We start from the raw sequence: 18,961 nt of genomic DNA, 5'->3' as shown, positions 1-18,961 counted from the left end.
TGCTGCTACCAGTAATTAGCTTGGACAGCTCTGGCTCCAAGAGTAGCAGCAAGGCTACACCATAATGAGCTCAGCTGGGATTAGCAGGACAGGGCAGGGAACCAAGAGAGCTCAGGCATTCTGCATTGCGTATATATCTAGGAGATCAAACAAGGATGGCTGGCTAGGTTATCCCCTCTCCACCTCATTCCAAAAATGAAGCACGGCAGTGTCTAAAACACAGGCTAATGAAGAGCGACACTCTCAACAGATGAGAGCCACATTAATTAACACAATCCCTAGATCATATTATACAGTTTCTGTTAGAGCTAGCAAATGTGCAACTTGTTATTGCATAATTATCTGTCTATACACTTACATACATATACAATCTTATCTATAAATCTCAGATCATTTCATTCTCAAGTTTTAAAATGTACTTCTCTAGTAAGACTTTGAGTAACAAAAAATTGCCCAGATTATTTATCCAATTTTCTGTTGTTACAAAGAAACTCACTTTTGCACCATCAACTCTCGGTTTTCCTTTTTGAAATACGCCAGCTCATTCCACACGGCATCTGAGTCCTCCTGTCGAAGTTGTTGAGGATGTGCTCGCTTCACTTTTCTAGTTTCAGTCCTACTTTTAAAATAAAAAATTTGCAGCATATTCAAAGTCCCATAAAGTTTATTTATACATTCCTTAAAATTCAGAACTATCCAATGACCAAATCTCAGTTACTAATTTAATTTTACTGTTTCTTAGATGACTTTCCTAATACCTAAGCATGTCAAAATTAAAGTCCTATATCATAATTTCCTAAAGCTAAATTGCTACCATGAAAAGAAAACTTTTAAGTAGGCATATGATATTAATAAACCTAAGGGTTTATTTCTCTCATTCATTCTAGTATAATAGTAATAAAACATACTCTGTAGGATTATATGTCTACAAAATAAGACACAAGCAATTGATTCATCTAGAATTTGCTGACATCCAATCTGCATGTGGTAAAGATGCCCTATTACAGACGAGTTATTAATAGTGACTATGTCAGATAGCAGATTGCAGTCTTGTAGGTATCACTGCAAGCTGGGTGAGCAGAGGTTAAAGCTAGGGAAAGCAGCTCTATCACTGCTTCATGGAGACACAATGTGAACCATTTCCTATTCATCAAAGGAAAAGATTAGGTGGGACAATTATCTACACGTGAGGCCAAATGCCCTTTATAGTTTCATTTTCTGTACATAAAACAAACTTCACTTCTAGTTTTTAAAAGTGCTGTACTGGCCAATTTAGAAACGACTTCTCTACAGAACAGACCAATGTGCATCATCAACAGTGCCCTAAAGGATCCATCTCAAAGTGGGAGGGAAGTAGATTTTCTGTACTCATTCAGTCCTTTGCCCTCTGTTGATACTGTTAACAAGGGAGCAACTTACGACTAACCAAGATCTGAACACCTGTTCAGGGCAATTGAACTGAGACTGCCAATTCATTCAGATAAGCAGAAGTTAAAAAAACTGATGGATAGTAAAGATCTTCAAACTGCAGATTAGGTGGAAATATTTTTAAGGTGGTTAACTATACATGTAGGTTTCATATTTCTACTGTCTTTCCATTAAAATGTAAATACTTTGGGGGTTATAAAATTTTTAACACCAGTATTTTATTTATTTAAAAGCAGTTCTTCAATAATATGGATATTAACTGGTTTTACTTTGAAGTATAGACTTTTATTAAGCTATTCTATTGATAGTAAAGACATATACTACTCATAATCACCTGCCAATGACATCTGTAAGTGATAGGAAAATCTATAGTTATGGCTAGGACATTTTTCTGTTTTCATTTGTTATGTTCTCCACTAAAATACTCACAGTAAAGATTTGACTACCAAATAATTTCTCTAAAACCAAACAAAAGCCATTAAAACACCTATGTAATGCTCTCCATTCCATTTAATATTTAGGGAAATGCCTTTATGAGCCATGTAACTCACATGCCACTGTCTTCTTCCCACTGTTTTAATTGCTCTTTTACTGCTCTGTAGTTGGTGTGTAACATCTGTAGCCTTTCCTTGCGTTTTTCATGGGCATCTCTTAGCTCATCATTTTCTTGGCTCTATAGAATAGAAAAAGCAAGTGTATAAGTATGAAAAGCTATTGATATAATGATTCAAAAATTACTCACCTAGAGATAAAATTTGAGGGAAGTCCATGTGTAACCTTGAGTGCACTTACAATACTTATTTCAGCCAAAACCATTTTTTCCCTCTAGTCCAAGAACAGCCTTGCTTGATCAATTCAATCAATTCACTACATTTTTGTGTACCTTACATAGGCTCAAATTTTATCTGTCAAATTAGTTTCATCGTTTTTCTTGCTATTAGTTCATAGACATTCAAATATTCATAAACTTATTTCAGAAACATTCATTTTCTATCAGCACAAGTTTTGTTCATGTATATGAAAATTATTTTATTAAAGATATAAGGATAGTAGTCATAGTTGGAGAAATTCCTAAGGCTCTGGATCCATAATTCACATGTAATAAAGCCCAGGGATTTCCCAGCAGGAAGAGAACAAGGATGGACATATGCTATAAACTGTAATTTAACATTCAGGTTCTACCATAAAGACTGCAAAAGGGAGAAATATGCTTAGTGGTTTTGAAAAAGTCACAATAAAAACCAAAGCATTACTTTTGACATCAACACACAGATTAAATTATACCAGTCCACAATGTTTAAATGTATAGCAAATGAGGGAACATTAATTAGATATAGCCATATTACAAAGCCCAATCTCTTGGTCCTCGAAAGATGTATTTGTTACTGTACTATTTATGAACTGTGTTTCTCAAACTAAAACAAATAACTTCCTGAGCTTTTGTTCCACATGAGAACTACAAATAAAATAAGTAAATTTAAAAAATTTTAAAAGTAATCAGGGACTAGAAAGGTGATTCAGTAGTGCAGAGTGCTTACACAACCATGGTGGCTCACAAGCATCTGCAACTCAAGTTCAATGGGATCTGATACCTTCTTCTGGCCTTCATGGGCACCAGACACATCATACAGACACACACACACACACACACACACACACACACACACACACGCACGCACACGCACACGCACACACGCACACACACACATACCCAGGCAAAACACTCATACTCACAAAATAAAAAGTATGAATCTTTAAAAGCATACTATTTTTGTATGACAAACTCCTATGGTTAATTGCCAGGGGAAACGGGTTCTCTCTAGCCTGTAGTGATGTGAAATGAGTAGGCATTTGGAACTCAGATTTGAATGCCATTCTGAGAGAGACTTTTCTATTAGCTGCATAATCTTAAAAACACAACTAAATTCAATTTCTTTTTCTACAAAACACAGAATAGGAAACAAAGGCTTACAGGCAGAATCATGGCAGCAGGCCTTCCCTAGAGACACACACAGCAAAACTAAGCATCTTTTATCATCCCTTCTCCAGATATTAACAGTGATAGCCTTATCTTTTAGAATTCACTGTTTTCTTGACCACTTACTGCTCATCTGTGTTAGAAGATAATAATTATAGTTTGTATTTCTTTACTCCAATTCTGTCTCACAAGTATTGATACTCATTCACTCTCTTTTTTATTATTATTCTTAATTAATTATAAATTAATTATAAATTAAAAATTCTAGTAGAATTTCTTAAATGGCTATCAGAACTATTGCAGTCAGGTGCATGGCAAGAAGTTTTTATAGCAGAGGAAAATGAAAAGTTTTGATAAAGGCTAAAAGCATGAGAGCGGCACCGCTTGACTGGGGTATTCAGAAAAATCATTCTCTAATAAGAGTTTTAGAATAGTTTGAAACCACTGCTGCAAACTTGTTAAAAGAATCATACTTTAATACCAGAAATAGCCATTAAAATTAAAATGCTTATTTTAATATTGTGGCAGACATTTAGATTTAGGGTGTATCAAATTGTTTATCTTTAAAATAGGAGCTATTTATATCTCCTGTAGGGAATAAAGAAGGAATTTAAACTTACATTTTTCATACTATATTTACTAAACAAACTAAACACCAGTTATTTTATTAGGAATTTTAACAAGCTACATTAGAAATTTCTTATTAAAGTAATTTAACTATAAGAAATGTTTAGAAGAGATCAAGGTCAAAATAATTTTCAAAAATAAGTTTAAAGCTAAACTATGTTAAAAAAAAAACCTTCTACAATAGTTTGCTGTAATTATTCTTCATAGGATCAAATCTATCCCCAATAGTTTCTTGTTGTACAATTAATTTTTGAAAAATTCTTCTAAGTTTTCTATGGTACCTATAGTCTACTGCTCTAAAGGATAAGAAGTCTTTAAAGGAGATAAATGAACTTTGTTTTAATTTTACTTGTCTCTTCATTGATGTATAACACTCCAGTGCTGATGTAATTCTTATAAAGTTCTTAAAATTTAAACTATTGGAAAGTAAGATTTTTTTTTGGTTTTTCAAGACAGGGTTTCTCTGTATAGTTTTGGTTCCTGTCCTGGATCTTGTTCTGTAGACCAGACTGGCCTCGAACTCACAGAGATCTGCCTGGCTCTGCCTTCTGAGTGCTAGGATTAGAGGTGTACGCCACCACCACCTGGCCAAAGATTATTTATAAATATACAGTTAATGATAATATTTAAATATACTTTCAGTCACATAGGTGGTTCTATGGAACTCATTTGCCTTCAGAAATAGAGTTAAAATGGTATAAAAATATAAATATAGAATACATTTCACTTCTCCCTTATTCAATACTTTAAAAAAAGATATAATCTAAGTTTGTATGTCACAAGGTGATTACCTGAAAAGGAACTGTAAAAATGAATAAGAAAAGACTCTTTATAACCTCACATATATAGCCTCTTCATTGAATTGTAATCCTTTAACTCCTATTCCATATATAATAGTGAAAATAAAAATAACAGCATTTTATCAGAGAAATGTTGCCACAACAAGCCATATGACAAACTCAAGTGTAAGAACTGATACATTTTATGTTATTAACTACTAAATCTTCCTAAAGGACACACAAATATCCCATGGGTACCCATTAAATTAGATCCATTCATTGGCTCATTCTATAAAACATTTACTAAATGCTTTCTATACTTTTTTTTTCTGAAATGGCTAGGGACCCTGAAACATTGGGAACTGGAACTAAGTAAACTCCATCAAGTAAATTTTCTCCATTTCTCTATTTTTTTTTTATTTCAGAAGAACAGAAGTGATTCTTAATCTACTCTTCTGGTTTGGTTAAAACCTTCTTGGTAAAATAAGATGAATTAGGAGCAGAAACTCTGTTCAAAAAGCAGTCATTCAGTCTTTAGGGAACAAGAAAACGTGTGTAGAGAAGTGAGCAAAATATTATTTTTTCTTTTTGTCTTTATTCTTTGAGAATTTCATGCATGTTAGATGGATTTCGACGAAGGTGACATGGAAATAACAGAAATAAACTGATCTCAGCAGAAGCAGATTGTCTTTTAATATCAACAAGTCTCTTAATAATTAATTAATTAATTAATTAATTGTCTTTTAATATCACCAGTCTCTCAGCCAGAGAGGAGAGGGTACACACATAATAGGATGGCAAGATTCCATCTACAGGTCAGTTCTCCTGCAGTCTCAGAGTACATAACAATGGAGGTTGGTATATTGAGCTTATCGCTAACTTCCACGGGTGTTATCAGTCAAGTCAACTTTCCTGTCCAGGTTCTCAGGCCACCTGAGGCTTTAGCTCATTAACCCTTCAATTCATGCCCACAAGACAATTCAATCCTATCCAGCTCCCACTTCCCTTCTCTGACCCCTACCAACCCCACAGCTCCATGCTCCCCTTCCAACTTTATGTTCTTTCTCTTCTTTCTATAATAACCCACTGTGTTAAAAAAAAAAAGTTAATGAATTTTCAAGGATTGCATTAGAGGTACTTAATTTTATCAAAATGTATAAATTTCCTATGTATCAGGACTGTGAAAAAAATACACATAGACTGTATGCCCTAGTCAACATTTTTTGTCAATTTGACACAGCTTAGAGTCATTTGAGAGGAATATTTTGACTGAAGAATTACCTAGGTCAGATATGGCGTGTTGGTAAATCTATGGAGGATTATCTTGATTCTTAACTGACATAAGGTCCAGCCCACCGTGGGTGGCACCTTCCATAGGCAGGTAGTCTTGAACTACAGAAGATAGCTACTACATAAGAGGCTATAAGCTCAGCCAGAAAGCTAACTAGCATATAGCTGTCCTCCATGAATTTTGCCCCAGGTTCCTGTCTTGATGTCTCTCAATAGTGGACTGTGGTGTAAAGAATTCCTGGAAAGATGCTGTCTGCACAGGCATGGACTATTAACTTCAGTGACTACAGAGTTTGGAATATTGTTCATCAGATATCCTAATTACAATTTTCCTCAGGCTATCTTTAAAACCCTAAACAGCATTCTTGGCTACCTAAGAGTCTGACTTAATATCCTGATTAACAGATAAAAATCTTGACAATATATTAACAAAACCCCGTTCTCTACCAAAGGACTAAGAATGCTATCAGATAACATTTGAAGCACAGAGTTGAGATTCTTCTGTTTGTTGTTAACTACCCACTTCTTGTTCTCACCAAGGTATTTTTAAAATTCCCCAATTTATATCTTTCTTTGTTCTGTTATAAAACTGCTTCCTCATAGGGGGCTTATATTTGGGGAGACCTAAATATATGTTTCCTGATTTATAATCACTCAAAATATGGCTACAGAATAGCCTCTTACTCCCTTAAAAGAGTGGGTTGTATTGTTTTTCTTTTGTTTCTGTCTTTTGGCATTGACAGTGACCTGCAAATGTAAGTCAAGTAAATCCTCTCTTCCCTCAAGTTACTTTTGGTCAGGATGTTTCATCACAGAAACTGGAAGACTTCATTAAGAGATATAATATTATTAAATGCCATAGAAAAGTCTTAATAGAATCAAGTAGCCAAGAGCATAAAAGTCAGCAGAGAAGAGATTCTAGCATCTATGAACAAAGGTTTCTTGAAGCTCTAACGTAGCCATCCATGCTACATCTGTAAGATGTTAGAGCACCACACTCTTGAATCCAGGGTTATGGGAAATATTTGTTATTTAATAACTCAACATTTTCCATATTTTTAGCATATTTATTTTGACATTGTTCATCATCTTGAAAGAAAATACACCTATAATACAAAAGTAAAGAGAGCAAAATATGTCCACATTTATACAAAATTATTAACAATATAATAGGTATAATATGCAGATTCAATAAAGTATCATTTTAATATTTCCAAAGTGTATATATACCTACATATATATATATATATATATATATATATATATATATGTTACATGAGCTAGCAATGAAGTTAATATCTCTCTCTCATCCTTTAATTGACCTGGATAATAAACTTAGTACCTTACAGCTCCGTGGGTACCATAGCTTTTGTCTTTAGTCTATGGAATCTTCCATAGAACAACATTTGTAGAAATACTAATATAAGTTACATAACCAAATATATATGATAAATGTGTCTATACATTTCTATAGATTAATAATGCACATTATACTAAAAGCTCATGAAAAAGAAATCTTTTAATACTTGGTTTACAATAATAATTTAAGACTGGACTATTTTTCCCTCAACCATAATCTGATTAAGTTCTGGAAAAGTACTATTCCATAGAACAGCAAAGGCCATAACAAAAATTCAACATATATTAATGAGTAATAACCTAAAAAGCAAGAAAAAAGAACAAAATATTTCAAAATCCAACTACTTACATAGGTCCCCAATTTTCCATCCTCAGGGCGGGGGGGGGGGGACGACACACGACATCTTGTGTCCTAATCCTGATATGTTAGAACGTGATCTTTTCTTTGAGATATGATTTATACAAAAGTAACCAAATAAAAATGAGGTCATTAGGTGGGTCCTAATCTAATATTCTTCTGTCTTAGTTAGGGTTTCTATTGCTGTGAAGAGACATCATGACCACAGCAACTCTTATAAAGGAAAACATTTAACTGGGCTCTCTTACAGTTCAGAGAGTCAGTCCATTATCATCATGGTGGGAAGCAAGGCAGTGTGCAGGCAGACATGGTGCTGGAGAAGGAGAGTTCTACATCTTGATCTGGAGGCCACACCTCCCAATAGTGCCTCTCCCTATGGGCCAAGTATTCAAACACATGAGTCTATGTGGCCATTTCTACTCAAACCACACCTTCCACAATTATAAAATAGAGACACATGGAGAAAGACATATAGGAAGACAATGTGAAGACATTGGGAGAATGCCACCTATAAAGCCAGGAATACCTAAGCAACAAGAAAAAAGGAGGAAGGAATGGGACTAACCCTCAGCAATCAGAGGAACTGGTGTGGCTGATGCCTTGCTATATCTGGCCTAGCCTGCAGAACCTCAAGATAATTCACTTCCATTGTTCTAAGTCATTCAGTTTGTGGTACTGCCTTACAGCAGTCCTAGAGAAGCAGACACATTTATTATCATCACTGTTACCATTACTATTTGTGGTGCTGGCAACAGAAGCCAGAGCCTTCCGAACCCTAAGCCTGGATTCTACCACTGAGCAGTATCCCCCAAAGTGGAAAAGTTAACCCCATTATGAAGTATTAAGAAGGCAGGAACTTAGAGTGACCTCATGCTTAGATGTCTGGTCTATGTGAGACGAGTGAGATTAGACCAGTTTTCTTTTCTTTTTCTGTGAAGACCTCAAGACTGAATTGCAGTGGCTTAGTAGGAAGAGAAAGAGCACTTCCTATCTCTCACTGTCATACATGAGACTTTGCCTGTGGAAGGTTATCATTAGATGGGGTCCCTCCATGTGCAGGAACTGGTACCCTAAAGAAACCTCTTTTTGTGTTAGGTACAAATCTCTGGTATTGTGTTAGTAGCAAAAGCATACATTAATTAAGTGATTAAAGCAGAGAGCATTCCACAATCTGTTGAAAACCTCAGTAAAAAAATAAGATTTTTCTCTCTGTTTGACCATATCTGAGCTGAGACACTGTCTTCCCTTGTCTTTGGATTCAAACTCAGACTTCAACATGGAACTTACAGAGTGAGCCCTGGCTCTACAGCCTGAGGACTCAGACTGGAACTATACTGTTTACACTCTTAGACCTCTAGTTCCTAACTACAAATCTATAACTTCTCAACTTCTATAACTGTATGAGTCAATTGCAATTTAATATAAACAATCCTATATGAAAATATGATAGGGATGAATATATGTGCATATATATATATATACATACATATACATAAACACACATGCATGCACACACTCTATCTTTCTGACATAGTCTGAGGTTGGCCTCGACAATATCATGTAGCTGAACTTCTAACCCTCCTCTTCTTCCTGAATGCTGAGATGGCAGGTGTGCTCTAGGGTCCAGTTTTATCTAGAGCTGGGATTTAACCGAGGACTATGTGCCTTCTTGGCAAGTACACTACTAACTGGTCTGTATCCACACATTCTTAGCTAAAGACAAGGTCGTAGAGGGCAAGCAACCCATTGTGTCTTAGCAAGTTGCATAATAAGTGAATAATACATGCTGACTAATTAAAATGATCAATTAATTCCTTTGTGTAAACAAATAGACAAGTAACTCCAATATTTTTCTGCGTTCTTTGTAGACTAAACTAAATGCTGGATGAAATCATCTGCCCTTTCTTTTTGGTAGAAAGAATATATGATCATTTTTGTTTGTTTTAGAACAATAATTTGACTATGAATAAATATAAATAGTGGAGAAAAGGTAGAAAATTATTATTTATAGTGCATATATAACTGTATCTCTAAACCAATTTTGATTTAGAAAAAACATAAACTAGGCCAAAAAAAATCTCCTTAAGAAGAACTATATACTACATAAAAAGAACAGAGCATTTAGGACTGCAGGATGGCTCAAAAGCATAGTGCTGCCCTGCCACACATAAGATCCCAGGTACAACACAGAGCACTACAATAGGAGAGGCTGTGGAGAATCAATTATATGACAGATACTAAAGGAGTGTAAGACTTCAGGTATCTATGAATGAAGAATGAAAAAAAATCCCTATCAAAGCCCAAGAAGAAAATTAAAGCCCTCCAGGGCCTGGGAATGTAGCTTAGTGGTTAAGTACCTGTCTAGCAAGTGTGAAGCTCTAGGTTCATCCCGAGCATCACAAAAATAAGTAAACAGATAAATAGATGAGCCAGAGAGACAGACCCCCAATACAGTCACATAAAACTAGCTAAATATGCACTAAGAATTTCCTCTCATAAACAAAGCTCACTGAATATGAATTAGGAAGTATGTACTCTCAAAGATAAAGCAATAAGGTATATGCTTCTTAAAATGGGCAGAGAATGAATTTAAAGGCCACATGAAATGTTCTGTAATAAATTCAGTTGAAATGTAAAAATAATACATAATATATTTATTTGGTATTTACTATGTGTTTGCATTTGTTTTTGCAGGCTTGGAGATTGAACCCAAGACTGTGCATGCATTAGGTAAGTTCTCCACCACTGAGCTACATCCATAGCTCTATCTGATTCTCTTAAGTAACTTTATTATCAAATTCATTAGATTTAGAATCACCTAGGAGACAGGACTCTTGGTATGTCTGGGAGGAGATGTCCAGAGAGGTTCACCTGAGAAAAGATCTACCCTGAATCAAAGCAGTACCACCATCCCATGCATGGAGGTCCAGACTAACTAGTATTCAATGTTCATTGTTTCCTCTATAAAACAAGAAAAGTAACTAACACAGTATTTACAAGTAAGCTGAGCAAATTGAAAATAATATTTAATCCAATTTAGTCTTAAAATATTTATATGATAAACAATAGGAAATTCTTTTTCTACTATCTATAGTGTTGTGTTTTTGTTTCTAAAATACTGTAATAAATTTATTCCCAATTTTATTTGAAATTAATGAATAAGTATTTCATTTTCAAGTAGTAAATATTTTTACTACTTTATAATCCTAAGAAATCTGTTTTAAAGACTGTTTTTACATAATAATTGAATTCAGAAAGGACAAACACGTGAACTGTATCCTTGCTGTTTATATTTATCTTTGCATGGCTTTAATTAAAGAAGCAGTTTAATGTTCACCTTTAGCTGTAGTGTCTTCTCTAAGGTTTCAATCTTTCTTTCAGCTTGTTTCAGCTTCCTTAGCTCCTCTGAATCCAGGAAAGTGCTCTTTGGGGACAAAGACCTTGAGCGTTTCACAGGTGGTTCCTCGAGAATAAAACAAGGACATGGTTGAACTGTCTGAAACACTGGATTATGAAAGACATGCAAAATTAAAGAACAAGTAATTTTGAATACTAATAATGAATTATAAAAAAAAAAAGTCCTGCATGGAATACCCGAGAAATAACAAGCGGAATTACCACAGTGCTGCAGCTAAAGGTTTCTCTGTGACTCGTTAATGAGAATATTCATTTACATTTACATTGTTTCTTTCAGAATAATGATGTCCCATTAGGGAAGACTAAAGGGTTATAGACTCAGAAATGCAAGAAACCTCATTACAAAGGAGGGGATAGAGGCTGGTCTAATTGCTCTATAAGGGTCCAAGGTTACACTTGATAGGACAACCAGAAACAAGAGGGAAAGGATTTTTTCCCCTTTGAAATAGTTTAACACACTGTGAAGTTGAAGGAACAATATGCTTGAGGAATATAAATACAACAGACAGTAGATCTTATACCATAATGACCATATGGTCATTAACTGTAATGTGGCCAACTAGAGACAAGAATGTGTGTTTATATTATGTAGCTCCATATACCAATCTGGAGACAGAATGCAGGAAAATGGCTATAAAGCTGGGCAGCAGTGTTCCCTTTTTATGCATGTCCTTACAAAAAAGAAAAAGAAAATGTTTAAAATACACCTGTTCTTCCTTTACTTGGCTTTGGAGATAAAAATATTTTATTTTCAAACTTCAGCAATATAGCAAGCAACCAAATTTGGTCCTATAACTGTTTTTAATCTTATGAATGCTTTCTTTCATTTAAATAAGCTTGGGAAACTACCTCAAAATAAGAGTTGCAAAGTAAGTGATATTATGATGAAGAAATAAAATCCACACTTGTGAAAATTACTAACAATTCTATAAGGCATAAGTAACACTGCCATGAGTACACCGATCAGTCTTACTTAAAATGCTTCCTCATCAAGGCAGCTTGTTCTATTCATTAAAAAAAGGGGTGGGGGACTGGAAAGAACCCAAAGCAATCATCCTCAGCACACTGTGTTTACACGAAACACTCTCCTGATGTAACAGGTGTGAGGAAAAAAAATGTTTAAAATGCCTTGCTTTTAGGAAAAAGTTACTTCAACTTATCTATAACATTTCTATCCGTAAATATTCTATAGCATATTCTGCTGCATAGCATAAATATATATTGCATACCAAAAAAGAAAGAAAAACAAGAGTAGAAAAATTTTAAAAAAAATATGCCATGTAAAATTTGCTGATTTAACTTTATCGCTACCCTGAATCTCTAATAAAACAATTAATGTTGAAATATCTCAGTATTTTATATTCCATGTGTCTTGTAATTTACATATCATACTGGAACAAAAATAAATATTATATACACTTTCTTTTACTTAAAATTACAAATTTAAGTAACTACATTTTACAATAAACTCTATTAAGTAGATGAGGGATTCTTACCAAAAGAAAGTAGTTTTTACTTTCAATATACACAAAGAAAGCAATGCGTGCTTCTCTGTTTCTGACTTCCTCCCTTGCCTTGCCAGCCTCCTCCTGACAAATGAGTAAGATGCTAAAATGTCTACCTTGCGTTTTCTGTCAGCACTCTTCCCTGAGAAACTCTGGGCAGGAGGTCTACTCTCCAGTAACTTTTCATTTGCCACTCTCAGGTCCTTCTGTAAACACTCGATTTCAGACTTCTGTGAGACCATCAATGTTTCCAAGCCTGATAACGATGGCTGTTGAGACAACTGTTATTTGAAGTTTACATGTCAAACCCAACATATGATATTTTATATCATTTAAAAATATGGGTACATTTCTATTACACCATATAAATCATAAACATTCTTGGGAAAATTCATTTTAACAGCAGACGATAAGCTATAAGAGGTTATGGAGCCCAGCTCAGTCATTATATGCACAAAGGCCCTGAGAGAGATCAAGATCTAAAAGTCTAAACTCCCTTTATCTAAACCATATCATTTTAATAGTGATATTTTTCAGCTAAAACACCAAGGATCTATACAAATGTCTTCATAAATATTGTTGTCATATAGATTTGCAGGAAAAAAACTTTAAATTGAAGCTCCATGACATACGCCTATATCTATAAATCTATAAATCAATCACTAGAAGTTTATGGTTATAGACAAGTGTCTCCTTCTACCATCCAGAGACTGAGTCACAAGAGCACAGGATAGGAATCTAGGGGAGGAAAGCACCAGCACCATGGAGAGCTAGCAAGCCTACAAAGTGTCACAAATTCATAACCACACTTCAAATCTGAGACATTTGACAATCAATTCCCTACTTAGGATTCTCTTTAGAAATCTGCTCATATGTCATAAACTGCTGGTGGTTAGCCTCAAATTTCAATAATTAGAATCCCAGGAAACCTGCTTATGAAAACTAGCTTTTTATGATATTCTACCATTTTCACTGAATGAGACCACAGAAAGCCATGTACAAATACATGTCCAAATATATCACTTCTTTTACAAAAGATAAAATACAGAATCATTACAAAAATGGTGTTTTCACTGATTTAACGTTTTTAAAGATTTATGTATTTGTTTCATACAGATGTGTTTGTGCCTGAATGGATGTATGTATGTGCACTACATGCATGGAGGAACCCTAGGGAGGTTGGAATAGGACATCTGATTCTGGAAATAGGACTACTCTGAGACTGTAGTCACTAATCATGGGTGGCTATAAACAACCATGTAGATGCTAGCAACTGAATCCAGGTCCTGTGCAAAAGCAGCAAGTGATCTTAAACCCTGAACCATCTCTCTAGTCCATTGTTGTTTATTTAATCACATTAAAATGCCAAATCATAGGATGTTATTACTATCAATATGGATCCAGTAGCCCTGAAAATCATTTTTATAACTATAATTATGCACAATCCCATCCTTCCCAAATGATATTACCAAGAACTTTGACAACATAAAAACACATAATGTACACACGTGTATATAATGTGTGTGCCTATCTGTGTATGTACATTCTGAACAAAGGTAATACCACTTTGTTCCTATTTCTGTTTTCAGTTTCAATAGAACAGAAAAAAATCCTCAATCCTAACATATAGTTTGGGGATGAGAGAACTATTTTTATTTGTATGCTTTTACACTTAGAATTTCTTTGCATTTAAATCACCTGATTAATGTCCAAGTTTTCATTTACCATACTTTGAACAGTTCCTTCAGAATTGTTTGCCTTGTACTGTCAAAAATCACACATCACTTTCTTATAGATAATCTTAAGACACTTTTCTTCCAGAGTCTAAGTGACTTGCCCCTTTTCTTTTTCCTCCTATTTTAAGCATCATGCTGTTTTTATTCTTTGATTTTTTTCTATTAAAATCAAACATATGCTGTTCACAAATATTTCATTGCCTGACAAACTAAAAACATTTAAAAGTTATACTGCTCTTCTCTATGTTACCATCAAATATTACAAAGGAGATATATACATATATGTGGTATAGGATATATTACATGTACAATAAATAACACTGGGTATCATATATCATATGTTATATACTATATACACTATGCTAAACATTGCTAAATTATATGATATTATGATGTATATTATATATATATATACATACACACACACACACACACACACACACATAATGTATTGATATTATCCAAGATAGGTTTTGTGTATTCCTAGCTGTCCTAGAACTCACTCTCTAGGCTAGGCTGGCCTCGAACTCAGACATCCACCTGCATCTGCCTCCTAAGTGCTGGATTACATGTGCTACCAGATCTGGCTACAAAGGATATATTAATACCCTGTCTTTTTCTAAATAAATTTTAATAATTGTTCAAGGTCAACCCAATTTTTAAAATAAAACAGAAGAAACATAATCTTAGCCTATGAGTATATTTAAAAATAAATCTGAGGTTCTTTTAAAAATTGTTTACAACATCTGTGTATTACAATGTGATAAGCTAAGATTAATAAAAATTAATATGCATTGATGAATAGGTCAAATGTTCATAAAGACATTAAAAGCTCCAAAAGCAGATATCGCCACTGAAATTATATCTTATTTATACTATTTCCATTAATACTAGTGATATTTCTAATAATAAAACAGATGTTTAAACAGCATTTTTCAAAATTCAACAAGTAACTGTTAAATTTTGAAAAGAATGGTAATTCCAATCCACATAGGATCCAGAGGATAATGCAAGCAAGTGAAAAGGGTTGAACTTTGTTTTGAAGTCATTAAGCAAAGACACTTGTATCTATCACCCTATGTAGTTTTACTGTTCTTTTTTCAAATTATATGTTTTCATGTCCTTTAAATGAGAAATTTTCTCTTGATGAGAGATGTTCATGTTTTACTTTTTCCCTTAAAACCACTAGCTTTTGAGTATAAGTAAAGTCCAGGCATGGTGATGAATACCTGTAACCTCAATGCTTAGTATATGGCGATTGCTGAGTATGAGGTCACCCTAGTACACAATGAAAATCCCTGGCTAGCCTGGGCTTCAAAGCAAGACTCTATCCTTAAAACCCCAGCCAAACCAAAGAAAAACATAAAACCAACTTGATGTGTAGACACATTCCACATTACTGTTCTGGTGCAAGGAATGTATTCATTGTATCTCCACTCAATTGTTTTCAAGGGAAATTAACTATTTATGGGTCTACTATTTCCAAGAGAAATACATCTAAACATTAGATGGTCCCAATTTATGACATCTACAAATTAATAATATTTTGAGCAAAATTTATTCTGCTATAAATTTCTAGAGAAATGTAAAAATATGTATCAAAGTCCTTAAAATATACTCAATATTATAATTATGCTAAGGACTCATCAATGTATCCATGAGATATTAAGCAAAGACGGCAATACACAACACAGAGAGTGTCCCAGAAATGTATAAAACAAAAACTGAACTTTTACGGTGTGGGAATTTTTTAGTAGAAAGATTAAATGTGAACTTTCATATTTTTATTTTTTTAGTGACCATTTCATTAACAATTTTTCATTTTTTCTAGGAATAAAAGGAATAAAGACAAGTCTGAGATATAACTGCAGACTTTTAAGGGAGAACTTATAATCCTATTCTTTAAACTGATTTTTAAAAGTCAATATACATTCATAAACATTTATAACACTTACTTATTTGTGTGTATGTATGATGAGGGTAGGTGCGCATGTATAAAGGCCAAAGAACAACTGGTAGAATTTTGTTCTGTCTTCATCCTGCGTGTGCCAGAGTTTGAACTCTTGTCCGTGAGCTCAGCAGCAAGCACCTTTGCTCACTGAGCACCTGGTCAGCCCTCAATGGACAGCGTCAAGAACAGTTTCACACGTGAAGAAAGATACAAGTATTTCCCAGAGTCCTTTGTTTGTTGTTGGTTGGCTCGTTGGTTGGTTGGTTTTGTGAGACAGGGTTTCTCTGTGTGGCCCAGGCTGTCCTGGCACTCAGAGACTCGCCGGTCTGCCTCTGGAGTGCTGGAATTAACAGTGTGTACCACCACTGCTTGGCTTTTCCTGAAATTCTTCTAGTCCTGTCACCTATCCCCACCCAGTTCCCCCTATTATTCATATCTTAAATTATGATTAATCAAGATCCAAACATATTTATTAACTAGATAGTCTATTTAGTTTTATTTTTACTTGATGTCTTTTTTTATTTCAGTTTCCCATCCAGGATACATTATGTTTGCTTGAGGCTCCTCTTGACTCTATCAGTTTCTCAAATTTTCCTTATTTCTGATGAGTTTGATTGATTATTATATGATGTACCTCAAGCAGACTCTTTTCCTCATACTACACTAGGGTTATGAGTTTTGCAGAGAAAGATAATACAGGTACCATATCATATCACTGTCATTGTAGTACTATAAACAATAACATTTAATCCATTTTCTATTGCTACAACAAAACATCTGGAGCTACATCATCTATACGAAGAAAAATGGCTTATTTATCACTGAGTTTTGGAAGCTGGAAGTCCCAGCAAAATGGTTCCAGTTTTGTAGAGGGTCTTCCTAGCCATACCTCGTCACAACAGATAGCACAAGGGCAAGAATATGTTCTAGGGACAGATCATATGGTAAGACAGGATGCCAGAATATCAAGCTCACTTTCTATAAGAACTCTGTCAGCAATGAACTGACTGATCTCAGAAAACTACACCAACTCCTTCCAAGCACAACACCCCAAGTAACCTAATTATAGCCAACCAGGCCCATTTAAAGGCCTTATGACCTAACACCACATTGGAGACCAAGTGTCCATCAAATATTAGAAGATAAATCATAGCAAAGCACAGTAACTAGATACCATCAACAAGGTTTGTGACTACAGATGGGGATATTGATTACCTGGGTGATGTAGTATTTATTAGACTACTATATTATAAACTCACTCTTGTGTCTTACAGGACTGTATCTTGATCTACTCTTTGCAAACTTAACAACATTGAATATAAACTGAATATAAATGTGTAATTATTTGTATATACATAGCACATATATAATGGAATATATCCTTATATATTATCATACATACATTTCTTCTTTAAGGGCTGTTTCTATTCATAACAAAATCAAACAAACCAAGCCCCTTCTTCATGCAAGCCCATTCTTAAAATCAAACCCTTAAAAATCTTAGAATTTTTTATCTTGTTAATTTTTTTTCTATTATAAAAGGTCTTGGACTACTTTTTAGTTTTCATTCAGGAAATATCATGGTTTGGTGTGAGGCCATGGTTAATCTGATAAGAAACAAAAAAGTTAGTGGAATATGTATGTAAAACCCTCCAGTTGGAAATAATCACTGTTTTGTTTGGTGGTAAGGATTGACCCCAGGGCCCTATGTATAATAAATAAATGCTGTGTAACATCTTTACACATTGATCCTTCAGGTAAGTTTGGTTTTTAAAAGAAGAATGGAAGCTGAGAAATAAGTAACTTTTCAGTTTTGTGTCAATTGTTTAAAAAATAATAATAAAAGTTGTCAAGATACAGTGGTATACTTGAGAGAGAGAGAGAGAGAGGGTCACAGAGGCATGACCCTATCTCAAAACCAGCCAAGGGCTGTGTATCTAGAGCAATGACAGACAGCTTGCCTGGCATACAAGGCCCTGATTCCTTCCAACACCATAAATAAACGAACGAACAAACAAACAATATAATGCAAACCCTGAGCCTGTTTCCCTCATCTAAGCCAACAGTGCACAGTGCAGTCACTACAGAGGAAGCTGACTGAGCATGCGTGACAAGTGCAGGCTGTTTCACAGCTATCAACAGTTACAAGGGACTGTAAATTAAATTGTTTGGTTTATTTCATCCTATATTGAAACTCCTTAAAAATACAGTATCATTTAGTGGCAAAGTATATAGTTTTTGTTATTTTACATACATTATCTCAATTATTTAAGAAATTTATGAATTCTAAGCCTGGAAAACACAATGTAGCCTTTTGGGAAAAAATACAATGTAAAAAGAAATTATCTTTCAAAAAAATTCTCCTAAAGGAGTTTTTTGATGAAATCAAGTATAGAGGTATGTGTATATTTAAAGCCTATAATATGTGTGTTTGAATATATAATACGGATATATGTCAGAGACACTGGCAATTTAAATGTTTCTTGTAAAACAAGTAAACCTTACAAAAGGTAACATGGAATATAAAAAGTCT

At 34.3% G+C, this 18,961-nt stretch overlaps 1 protein-coding gene across 10 annotated transcripts in view; it reads right to left on the bottom strand.

Moving 5' to 3' along the window:
* Cntln (centlein) overlaps nucleotides 1–18,961 on the bottom strand; it is a 260,522-nt gene that overhangs the window by 114,267 nt on the left and 127,294 nt on the right. For 3 of the 10 annotated variants that reach the window (XM_076564463.1, XM_076564465.1, XM_042271376.2), the window contains 4 exons: nucleotides 12,858–13,022; nucleotides 11,157–11,282; nucleotides 1,980–2,101; nucleotides 497–619 (listed from right to left, as the gene is read on the bottom strand). In XM_076564463.1, coding sequence (XP_076420578.1) covers nucleotides 497–619; nucleotides 1,980–2,101; nucleotides 11,157–11,282; nucleotides 12,858–13,022 — 536 coding nt within the window. The remainder of the gene's footprint in view (nucleotides 1–496; nucleotides 620–1,979; nucleotides 2,102–11,156; nucleotides 11,283–12,857; nucleotides 13,023–18,961) is intronic. The other 7 variants (XM_076564466.1, XM_076564464.1, XM_076564469.1 and 4 more) reach the window with 5 other exon arrangements.

Source organism: Peromyscus maniculatus, chromosome 2, assembly GCF_049852395.1.
Source record: "Peromyscus maniculatus bairdii isolate BWxNUB_F1_BW_parent chromosome 2, HU_Pman_BW_mat_3.1, whole genome shotgun sequence".
Classification (NCBI taxonomy): domain Eukaryota; kingdom Metazoa; phylum Chordata; class Mammalia; order Rodentia; family Cricetidae; genus Peromyscus; species Peromyscus maniculatus.
The sequence above is the reverse complement of the archived record's forward strand: the minus strand, read 5'-3'. Positions and strand labels throughout refer to the sequence as shown.